The following is an 11,939-nucleotide window of genomic DNA, read 5'->3' as shown; positions in this document are numbered from 1 at the left end:
GCATAAGCGAAAGAAAGCATTTTTATGCACTGCCCACGCAGCGTATGCGCAATTTTGATGAATATTTAAATATTTAATGCACACCTAAGAGCCCAATTCGTTGACCCTTCAGCCAAGTCCCAAAACCTCTGTCTGTCTGTCTGTCTGTCAGTCTATTTATTTGCGTGCATCTGTTAAAGAATCATTGAACTTTTCTTAGTGTTGCCAAGTTCAAGAGTTCAACGCAGCCAGCAAAAGCAGCAGCAGCATCTGTTGTTGTATTTAGCCCAGAGTCAATGTTTTCTAAAGCTCCTCGCATTGCCAATCTATTGTGGGGTATATTCACTTAATGCTCTTAATACGTATTATATTTTTAGTAAAACCGAACTCTGATTCTCTTTTAGCCCTCACCCAAATCATTCCCAACCTCACTCGAATTTTCCTTTCCTCTCATTTTTCCAGGATATCTGCATGCTCAGTATTTGCATTACTTATTCCATATTTAGCATATTTTCTTGTAGCTAGCTTTCAGTCTCTCGTTGCGCTTTTTTTGTGCGGTTGAAGCATTCTAGCCCATAGCCGCATTCCGTGCTGGTTCCCTTCCCCGCGCGGCGTCGTCTGTTCGTTCTTTTGGGCACTTGAAGGTTCCTTGACGCGACGTCGCCAATGCTTAAGGACAATGGCTAAAGTCGCTTTATGTTTTCGCCTGTTGGCGCTGCCATTAATTCTATTTGGCCCACCCAATGCCGTCTGCTCCTTTATGCCATCAGTGGCCGGCATTCACTCGGCTTCCCCCCCAGTGCCCCTCTCACTCACTCTCTCTCAGCATAAATTAGTCGCGACGTAGTCTGATTTTCTTGTTGTGTTCCTTGTCTCCCTCTCACTCACTCTCTCTCTCCCCCCTTAACTTAACTGGCTTAGCGAATATTTTGGCATAATTAATGGTCAGTTCGTCAGCTCATCAGCTTGGCTGCGTGGGCGCAACGGGGCGTGGCGTGGCGTTCACGCATAATTATCTACTCTAGAGTAGACAATATTTGCCAGGTTCAAGGGTCAGCCAATGTGTCAGGTACATGATCCATAAATGTCTTTCTTAGAGGGTTTTTTTTTTTGTTCGTGTACTTGCTTGGGTGAGTGTGTATATATTATATACATATGTATATATAAATGACTTTCTAATTGATAATCCCTCTGCATTAAATATAACATGGCATGAATTGTAAGTATATAAATAAAAAATAATTTATTTTATATATTAAATATAAAATTATTAAATACGTATTTGGTTATTCATTAATTGCAAATAGCTGAGGCAGCTATATAATAAATAATGCGTACATATGTATAATTTTTATTGATTTAATTCTGTCGTTGCAATTTATGCTAATTGGTCTATTTATGTATGTACATATATTTAAAAATTTGTGGAAATAACTTCTCATCTTCCTTTAGTTAATTTTTCTCTTGCTTCACCCACTGCAGCTTAAATATAAGTATACAGAATTTATTAAAAAAAATATATATATATACATATAAATCAATAAAAATTAGTTATAAATAATATAAAAATACAATGCTTATAGATTTCAGTCTATTATCAGAATAACATTTGACTTGAAAACTTTTTTGCAATTGATAAGCCCTTGGGCGATTATTGGCATATATTTAGTAATCTGTTCCGACTATAGGATTGAGCAATCTGTATATAAAGTAAGTATTCTTAGTCGACCTATTCAGTTTACGGCTGCATTCGTTCCGGTCAGAAGAATGATCTTCGTTGTATTGTTGACGGCTTTAGCCATAGCCCCTGGCTATATAGAAAGCACGAGTAGCTCCGTAAGTTCAATTTTTTTCACTTTCTTTAGTTATTTATTTAGTATGTATTTTATGTTCAGTCATGCCAGACGTCCATGGAGCTCGACAATAGCTGTGGCAGCTACTGTTACAAGGTAGTCAAGCCGATATTGGGACACATCAACAAATTGCACAATCAAGTCAGTAGCTCCCAGGAGCGACTGAATGCTGAGGAGATGGAAGCCAAGTACTTCGATGTTACGACTAGGCTGAGGTCACTAGAGGCGAAGCAGGCCGTCTTCGAACAAAAGTTATTGGCAACAGAGCAGAAGATAGCAGACTTAACAGATAAGAGCTCCGTTCAGATAGGAGATAAACAATACTATATTGAAGATCGGCATAAGATGAATTGGTTTGCATCCAAATACAGATGCCAAGAGCTTGGCGGTCATTTGGCTAGCATTCAGAATGAGGCGGAGTATAACGCTCTAATTGGCAAATTGGACAGGAATCATGAATATTGGATTGACATCAATGATCTCGCCGAAGAAGGTCTCTTTCTCTCGGACACTACGGGCCGTAGAGCTCCGTACATAAGTTGGGATCCAACCGAATGGAATGGTCACTTCCAGCCCGATAATAGAGATAATGTGGAGCATTGCGTGCATCTGTTCCATCGCAATCGAAGTCTTAAGATGAACGATGCAGATTGTAAATTTCAACTGAATTTTATATGTGAAGTATAAAACACGATTTCGATTAAAATAAATATGTTAATAACAATCTAATATTTTTATTTAAATGAATAATTTAATATTATATTTTTGTTGACATTTATTTATTATGTTTTGAGTTATGTATAAATAACATTTTTGTTATTATATGATATTAACTGGCATACCAAGAATTGGACTTGATTTTTGCTTAGTGATCTTTCATCCCCCATTATCAGCATTACTAATAGATAAGACAACTGAGGCTTTATCGTAATATACACGAATACATATATACTGTATGTACACTTCTTATGAATATACATATATCAAATAGATCTCAACATTTCAATAATACTTTAGATACTTGCACGAGAATTACTTTTCCCTCTCTGTTTTTCCAGCTCATGCATATTTTCTCAGGTTTCTATAGGCTTTTGGAGAATAACACTGTTTAGCTTTTGATTTTATATTATTATGATGTAACTAAGCCGAGGAGACATTCTTGGGGCCTCCATTGTTGTGGGCTGAATGTAAATTTCTATTGCCGCGTTTAATTAAAGTTAAATCGCGCTATAATTTCTATGAAGGCAGCGAAGAGTTAAGCCATATTTATGAGGTAGCTAAAAGCGTAACAGAGCCGTAGCTCACGTGCGTCAAGAGGGGGGTTCAGTTTCATAAAAGTCTTCAATTAAAGTGGGGTTTTTTTATTGGAGTTTTTACTCTACCTGCGATACAGTAACTATGTGAACTATGCTCATATGGTCACCGCCCCCCCCCCTTTGAAGTTCGGCACGCGGCCTCTGCGCCAACCACAAAGAAGTCGCGCTCATCTCGTTTGGCAATTTGTTTCACAGCGTTTTCTCATGCTGCCTCGCCGGAGACAAGCTTCGTTCAGCGTTCTTTTTAGTCTGAAACTTTTGAATAAGTGACTCGGCAACGCCAACGGCAGCAGCAGCAGCAGCAGCCGCAACAAAGTTCCGAACATAATATTTTCTAGTTAAGAGCTGAAACCAGTTTGGCGATGACAACAGCTCACCTGCTCAACGTGGGGTAGCTAGGTAGCTGACATGTCTGCGGGTCAAAGAAGGATCTCAACTCTGGTGCTAACCTCGGCTGCTGTGTGGCATTAATGCAACCCCAGACTTCAGACTCACTCTCCCTTTGTCGCTCTCTCTCGCTCTCTCCCTCTCTGTCTCTCTCTTTTTATGTGATTTCCATTTGTTTGCGTGCATTGGACGTGCACATGTCCTTTTCATGCTTTACGAGCACTGGGTATTCACAAATTTCTTCGTGTTATTGAACCCCGGCGATGGCGTTGTGCCAAATGACTTTGAAACAAAAAACCAATTTCGAAATTTGGAATTTCTTTTATTTTTTTATTTTTTGGCTTCACCCCAAGGCCTGGGGCAACAGCAACAGCGCGCAAAAATCCTGGCGCTCATAAACTATTCGCAGAATTTCGCATAGACGTAGACAGTATATAAAAAGCAGAAGAGAAATGAAATAAATAGAAAATTTGTATTCCCCAGATACGTGGAATAGTCTGCAGACATGGGGAATTTTCAACTTAATGCAATTTGCAAGCACGACAATTGAAAGCGACAAAAATCAATAAAATACCTTTAAGCACGCTCGCTGCAATTAAGTGTAACCTCGATATATGTAAATGCAGAAACTATTCTGTTCATTTTTGTGGTGTTTTTTTTTATTGCTATTAACTTAAATGACATGGCAACAACAACAGCAGTCGCGCCATAGAGTTTTGCCTCCACTTTTGCATCATTCAAATTAAAAGCATTAAAATCGCTCTCCAAAAACTGAACATGCAATTTAAAGCTGTTGTTGTTGTTGTTGTTGCAACTGCTGCTGCTGCTGTTGGCAGTTGGTGCTATGAGTGCACTCACAAACAACCTCTCACATACATACACACACACACACGCACGCACACAGTTAACAGCGTCTAACACGCTGCCACTTGGTTAGCAGCAGGAGCTGCCCCCTGAAATATGCAATGGTTTTTCGCCTCTGCTCACATTTGCCCACTTTATGGCTCCAAATGCTTCTTTTATTTTTCTGCCTTTTTTGTATGGGGCCCGGCCAAAGGGGTTGCTATTGTTGTTGTAGTCATTATGGTTGTTGCCTGACTTGGCCTTTGTGCAATGTGCGCCTGGGTGTTTTAATAAACGCAGTCAGTCTATGTTTATGTGTGTGCGCGTATGTGTGCGTGTATGTGTGCGTGTGTGGGGTGTGGGTGTCAGTGGGCCTTTACCCATGTATCGCTTTATTTTTATTTTTCATTAACATTTTCAAGTTGATTCAACTTCAACAGCCTTAAAGTTGTCACCCCAATGCAACGCATGCGCCGTTAGCCATTAGCAGTGAGAGCGCACTCTGTTAGCTCTTAACAGAGCGCTGTTAGCGATGCTGTTACAGCTGTTCTGTTGTTGCTGTGTGCAATTTTTGGGCGTCTCGTCTGATGCTATTTATAGACATTTTCGGCTTATGCTGCGGCTACGCACAAGTGGAATGGGTGTCGTGTATGTATATATGTATGTGTAAGTGTGTGTGTGTGCATGTGTGTATGACCAGGGATAAGAAAAAGTTTATGCTGAGTTGGAATGTATTCTTGAGGTTTCAGAGAGTTGCAATATAAATTGTATGAATAATTACAAAGTCAGTTATGTCAAGGGGTAGTATAAGCATATTTATGAAAGCCGTTTGAATATAAATATTTATAGTATATATATTTTTTATAGATTGTTAAATTCTAGATATTAAATTTTGTATACATACATATATTTTATTTTTAATTATGCCTAAATAAAAATATAATATTTCCTTACCAACAAATTTCGAAAACAGAAATGTATTATTTATTTGATAAGAATAATGAATATTATTCTTAATTCATAATATACTCGGCATACCATATCAGCTGAAATACGTTTATAAATAAATTTAGTGACAATCATCAAGAGCCCTACACAGACTGCAAATACCCAAGTATGCTTAACAATACTTAAATGTACCCTCATATTACCCATTCGAGTACACCTGACAGAACTTTCAACTGACATCACAAACAATTGCAATGACAGCTCTAAGCATGTGTGGGCCTCATAACATTCTTCTCTTGTTGTATGTATGTATTTCGCATACCACATCATAATATTTACCAACAACAATCTACCTGATTGCCTGCCCCTAATCGGCCCATCCACACAGACATTAGAGTCCTCAGCCACCCTCAAGCGCAGTTAAATTATTAAAGCCTACAAAAAAGAGAATAATAGAGGGAAGATACGAAAGCTTTTATTGATTTTTATTGTAATATGCCGACTACATGTTTGCAGTTCAAAATCTGTTTAGGGATGGCCATGGGAATAGGAGCAAGGCAAAGGACAACAGCAGGGATGCGCCAATACATGCTGCCATTGTTATTGGGCCTGCTGCTATAAGGTGCTGCAAGGTTAGGGTGGAAATGAAGCATAAGCCAAACATATGTTCACTGGAAGCGCAGGAGAGAGAGAGAGAGAGAGAGAAAGCTTGGAGCTTTCATGGAAAACAGGTTTTGATAAGGCTATACTTTTCGATAAGTATATATATGATATATATTATATTAAATAGATAATGATATATGATTTATGAATATATCATTATAAGTTTTTATCAAACTACATGTATTTCTCTATTGCTAACATTATCTTGTGCAAAAGCTCAGTTTGTACAGCTGTTTTGGAAAGCTCTTGAGCTTTGTCGTTAAGGGTTGCTGCATGCTTGAGCTGCTGCTGAATTTTCTTTTGCATTTTCCATTGGTTTACATTTCGGGCCAGCGAGTTGGGCTGCTTGGATATTATATTTACTATCAGCATACAATGAAACCTTTCGTTAAAACATCGAGACTAACATTTACAAAATAAATTGTGCTACGCCAAGTGCAGCTCGAGTATCAGAAATCAGTGGAAATTATAAAAGAAACTACGCAGTTTCTGTGCTGTTACCAAAAAATCAATAAGCGTGTAAAATTTGTAAACACGCCAAGCCCCCGTAACGCGCAGCTCCAGTCGAGCCCCCCGCCCACTCACACACACACACACAAACACACAAACACACAAACAGAGAGTCAGTGAGCTGTGTCCGGGCAATTAGCCAAGAGGCTAATCACAAGTCAGCTGCAAAATGTTGTTTAAGCTGTTGCCGCTCCAGCTGCTCCATCTGCTCCAGCTGCCGCTGCTCCTCATGGCAGCTGCCGGGCAGCCGGAGTACGCGGCCAGCGCCACGCATCGGCTGGCCAAGCGCATGGATCTGGAAGTTTGCATAGGTAAGGAATTGGCGCGTTAACTGGCGGGACGCCCTTATCTGACCATCTTCTGCCCATGCAGGCCACTTCGATGTGCACAAGAACACAATCATCCGCACGGGCGAGTCCCAGGCGATTGGCGGCAAGTATCTGCAGGGCCTGGAGCTGGACACGCTGGAGGAGTGCGAGCGTCTGTGCTGCGAGACGGATGCCTGCGATGTGTACATCTTTGAGCGCAAGTCGGGCGGCTATTGCTACCTTTTCGAGTGCGGTCCGCCCGAGAATTTCCACTGCAAGTTCACGCGACATGCGAACTACACGAGCGCCGTGCTGACACCGCAGGTGCGCAGCTCCATGGAGCTGGCCAGCACGCCCCGTCCCCAGCTGCCGCACATACCCAGCAACAATATCTCGCAGCAGGAGTGGGAGCTGAGCAACCTGAAGCTCAAGCCGGAAGCGCAGCGCGACAAGCCCAGCATTGCGATCATGCCCACAGCGGGCAGCTCTCAGTCAGTGGGCGTGGCGCAGACCGCACTGGCTGCAGCAGCAGCGGCTGCACCTCAAAGCGGTTCGTAGCCAACACGCTGACACATATTCATTATGCAAATGCCAATTGTCCACTTTCCGTTTCCCCTTTGCAGTGCCCGCCCCTCACTGCGGCCGCTTCCAGTTCAGCTGCCACTCGGGCGAGTGCATTGCCGTTTACAATGCCTGCGACGGCATTCCCCAGTGCGAAGATGGCAGCGACGAGGGACCGGAAGTGAGTTAACCAACACACACACACACAGAGACATACAGACAGAGCACGACACACACACACACACACACACATGAATACACAAGCTCAGCTTCTATCAGATTTTCACAATTGTTGACCAACTTTTCAGTGCAATGCTGTTGCCATAAAGCCCAGTAGCAACAGCAACAGCAACAGCAACAACAATATGGAGCAATATCAGCCAGTGCCGCCCATACAACAACAGTTGCAGACAGCACAGCAGCAACAGCAACAACAACAGCAGCACGTTATAGTGCTTGGTCCCCCACCGCCACCACCACCTCCACCGCCCATGGTTAACAATCGAGAGGATGCCTCCGCCTGGGCTAATCGCAAGCTAATTACCGAGACGCAGCAGCAACAACAACAGCAGAAGCCACAAGAGATTTTGAATATGGGTAAATATGAATAACAATTTTGAATAATTCACAGGAGTCAAGACTGAATGGGCAAATCCAAAGTAGAAATATCTTATTTCGAAGGAAATAGACTATGACAACAATAATTAGCTGATATTATTTTTGAAGAGTAGGGCATATTTGAATTATAAATAATCAGGTGGATAGTAATAGTAGCTAATTCTTCTGTAGGTGGAATCTCATTGTAGAATTTCAAATGCTCCTGATAGAAATTTCAAATATATCCTTATCTTGCGTCATTTATAAACTAATATATATTGATAATAAATATATATAACAGCTCTAAAAATAATTAAAAGATTTTAATATATAAATACTTTATAATTTCTTAATGACTATGTATGGAAGGCGAATTCAAAAAAGGTTCACCAATATTTAACTAAATTACATTTCCACATAAAAAAAAGCTTTGATTACAATGTGTTAAGGAATACATCATTAGAGTATAATTGGGATAGAACTAATATTTCAATTAAATAGTACAATGTTGTTTCAATATAGAAGTTGTATGCATAATGATTAACTATTTTTTTTAAAGTTAGGCATATATTACTTAAAGCGTACTACTTTATAGACAGCTATAAATGATAATAAATTAATTAAAAACATCTTCTGCACAAGCTTAACCTTTAAGTTTACATAGTTAGATAAATGTTTAATAAATTTATGGGATGTTTACTAGTCAGTAAACATTTTAATCAATTTAATAGCAAAGTTAAAGCACAACCATAATTAAGTAAATTCCCAACTTTCTAGTTCACCCCAACGCCCAGCACATTCGGCTGCCCATTTACTGTGACAGAGCATTTAGTAGCTGCGCCCTAGGGAGCTGCTAGGCTTTATTTAAGTAAACAGCAGAAAGATGCGGTCAACGTGAGTTCCAAAGAAACTTTTGTTTTTTTTTTCTTTCTGGCCCACAAACGTGGCCATAAACTATGTAAACTTTAGGCCATCAAAAATGTTGTGCAACCCCAGGGGACACAGGTTGACGGTCGTTCATATTGCGAGAATATCTGTGTACACTAACTTAACTTTATCAAAGTTATACTAAAGCCAATTGGGAATTGGAGGAGCTTTATTATTGCTGCATTAAATGCGAACTTAAATTCGCTTAGATTTCAGTCTTTCAGAGGCCAACATACGCGTAAGCCTCATTCCCTCTCTAATTGCTTAACGACAGACGCTCGTATCTAAGCAATTTAATTTGTTGGAAATTAACTTAGAGGTGTGCAATGCTATAATCCTTAAGCAAATTGAATATGTCTGAGGATGGCTTTCATAAAGAGTATGATAAGGAGAAAAGCCAATCAATTCAATTCGCTTGGAGATTTCGCTGAGCGGCATAGGTTCTCTGTTAGCTGTTACAATGAAGGAATACTTTAATTATTTTGTGCAAAGTTGGCAGAACTGAAGATAGGCATAAGAAAGTTGAAATTGGCATTGATTATATTTGTATACATCTGAAAACCTAAAAGAGCTATTTATAGAATATATCAAATATACTCTAAAGTAATGCAAAGTCGAATAACGCAAGCTCAAGTTTCTCCTGAATATACATATATGTATGATTATTATAGAAAAACTTTTATCGGTATAATAGGTTTTCATCTCAAGAAACGATATTATCAAAGATATGACAATAAAACTGGTGTGAGATTTGAAAAGAGATTATGAACTATGATCTATGTATAAATGAATTTATAGGAATTTCGCAGGGAAAAAATGAGGTCTGGGCTCTTTTATAATGTATGTGACATATGTATATGCACATATGAATTACTATACAAAGAATTTAATAACTATTACCTGCATCATCTGAAAATCCTAAAATTATGTTATGAATACATATAACAAGTCTGTGAAAAATGCAATAAATATTTATAGCATTATATAATAACTGCTTCAAGTTGTTGCTGAAAAAAACACACACTATGAAGTATACTTGTCTCGTGTGTGACATTAGCACATAAATTGCTGGCGAAGTGCACGCAATGGCTCCAGCTCCAGCTCCAGCTCCAGTTACGATGACCACTCTGGCCAATTGGCTGCGGGCACTTGAGAAGTTGCTGGGAAAATGGCAATTACCCATCAGTTTTCATTGTTGTAATGGGAGCCCGTCACTTCGAATTGATTTACGAGTGTGTTAGTGAGTAGGAGTGTAATGTAGCCTCTGTGCGTGTGTGTCGTGTGTGTTGTTCTGGTCTCCATGTCTACTTGTAATTAATTCAATTAGCTGTGCGTTTAACCATTCACTTCCTCAACAGATGAACAGCTAAACAGTCACATATTCAATCATAAAGGCGGCCTCCAACTCCAGCAGCAGCAGCAGCAGCCGTCGACAAATAGTCAGGGGCAGGTTCAGGGCCAGCCGCCCCCACCTGCACCGCTGGCACCACAGTCGCCACCACAGCTGCAGTTGCCGTCGTATAATACTAATAATAATGCAGCGCCCGCTGGTGCCGCTTTGTATGGCATGTCGCTGCCACGCTCAGGAATTTATCTGCAGCAACAGCAGCAGCAGCAGCAGCCGATGCCGCAGCAGCAACAGCCTCAGCAAGTTGTTAACTGGCCACAAGTTGTGGCGCCGCCAGCTCAAATTGCTGTGCAGCAGCCGCAACAGCAGAGCCACGCCTACATAACCGCTGCAGCAATACCAGCACCAGCAGCAGCAGCGGCAGCAGCAGCAGCTGCACCACCACCAGCTCCACCAGCACCACCAGCCCAGCCAGCTCAGCCAGCGCCAGCGGCAGCACAGTCGCCACAGCAAGCCATGTTGCCAGTGTTGAATGCAGCGCCCACTCATGACAAGAATCAGGCAGCTGACGAGGATTACGATGACTACGAGGAGGATAAGTCTACAGAGCCGCCCAAGAAGGTGAGTTGCAAAGTGCCCAAAGTACTTCTGCCCGCTTACTCTAGAGATCTCTTTTGCAGAAGCAGCACAAGCACAAGAAAGCCAAGAGCAAGACGGCCAAGGATCCCATCGAGCTGGCGCTGGAGCAGAACAAGCAGCAGCAGCAGCAACAGTTGCCGGCGCCCGTTGGTCCCGTGCACGAGCAATACAAGCTGATACACGAGAATCTGGCGCTGGAATTCCGAGATCACGATGGTCACTCCGAGCGTCCCGGCGGTGCGGTGCTCTCCCTAACCCTGGGCCTGCTCGTCACTGCGGCGCTCTCCATTCTGATTGGCTGTCGAATGCGCACAGTGGGGCGACGAGCACGTCGCATGGGCGGCAAGACGCCCTACTCCCAGGAGGCTGACTTCCTCGTCAATGGGATGTATCTATAAAGCGGGGAATCTGTCGTAGTTTACCACATCAATATACATACATATAAATATATATACCGATTTTTGTGCCAGTCTCGTTAGGGTTGGGGGTTTTTGGTCTCATATGCGCAGCTTGCCTCAAGCAGTCTGATGCCATATGATCCAAAGTTAGTTAATAGAATTGAATGTCAAACATATTTTATATAAACAATTATATATATACAAAATAAATAAAACTTAATTTAAAGTATTCGATTTTGCTGAAAACTAAATTGTGTTTTAAAAAAAAAGGCAGTGTCTAAATCCTTTTTTTCATGGAATGAATATACTGGGCACATGCTCTAGAAATTAGAATAAATTAATAATTCACTCTTATCGAACCTATTTTAAAATAAATTGTTTACACTTACCAGGATTCTAAAATCAATTCCATAAACATAACTAAAACTAGTCAAAAGAAATTTAATTATTCTCCATCGTAAATTTTAATATTATTTTTTTTTAGAACAAATCAAATAAATAATTGGCATTTGGAGACGCATTTGAATTACATTTTTTAAATAGTTACCTTTATTTTGTTTTTGTTTTTTATTATTATTTAAGTTCTCTTGCTTGTAAACTTGTTTACTTATGTTTTTGTTTTTTCTTTTATTTGAGTCATTATAACTACAAAATAATAGGAA

The 11,939-nt window shown here is 40.6% G+C and overlaps 2 protein-coding genes across 3 annotated transcripts; both read left to right on the top strand.

The window, feature by feature from the left end:
* Nucleotides 1-1,717: 1,717 nt before the first annotated feature.
* Nucleotides 1,718-2,537, top strand: LOC149091772 (C-type lectin 37Db-like). Its single transcript, XM_089257838.1, has 2 exons — nt 1,718-1,815; nt 1,875-2,537. The coding sequence occupies exons 1-2, from the start codon at nt 1,747-1,749 to the stop codon at nt 2,517-2,519; spliced, it is 714 nt and encodes a 237-aa protein (XP_089113964.1). The 5' UTR covers nt 1,718-1,746; the 3' UTR covers nt 2,520-2,537.
* Nucleotides 2,538-6,237: 3,700 nt separating this feature from the next.
* On the top strand, nt 6,238-11,509 carry LOC115562228 (uncharacterized). Of its 2 annotated transcripts, none has more exons than XM_089257794.1 (6): nt 6,238-6,810; nt 6,872-7,357; nt 7,431-7,549; nt 7,677-7,965; nt 10,251-10,861; nt 10,927-11,509. In XM_089257794.1, the coding sequence occupies exons 1-6, from the start codon at nt 6,669-6,671 to the stop codon at nt 11,275-11,277; spliced, it is 1,998 nt and encodes a 665-aa protein (XP_089113920.1). In that variant the 5' UTR covers nt 6,238-6,668; the 3' UTR covers nt 11,278-11,509. The 2 variants fall into 2 exon arrangements, with proteins under 2 accessions (XP_089113920.1, XP_089113919.1); XM_089257793.1 differs by having other exon boundaries at nt 6,243-6,810; nt 10,921-11,509.
* The last annotated feature ends 430 nt before the right edge of the window (nt 11,510-11,939 follow it).

The sequence above is a fragment of the Drosophila navojoa genome, chromosome 3 (assembly GCF_054131105.1).
Source record: "Drosophila navojoa isolate 15081-1374.11 chromosome 3, UAZ_NAV_1.0, whole genome shotgun sequence".
Lineage (NCBI taxonomy): Eukaryota > Metazoa > Arthropoda > Insecta > Diptera > Drosophilidae > Drosophila > Drosophila navojoa.
The sequence above is the reverse complement of the archived record's forward strand: the minus strand, read 5'-3'. Positions and strand labels throughout refer to the sequence as shown.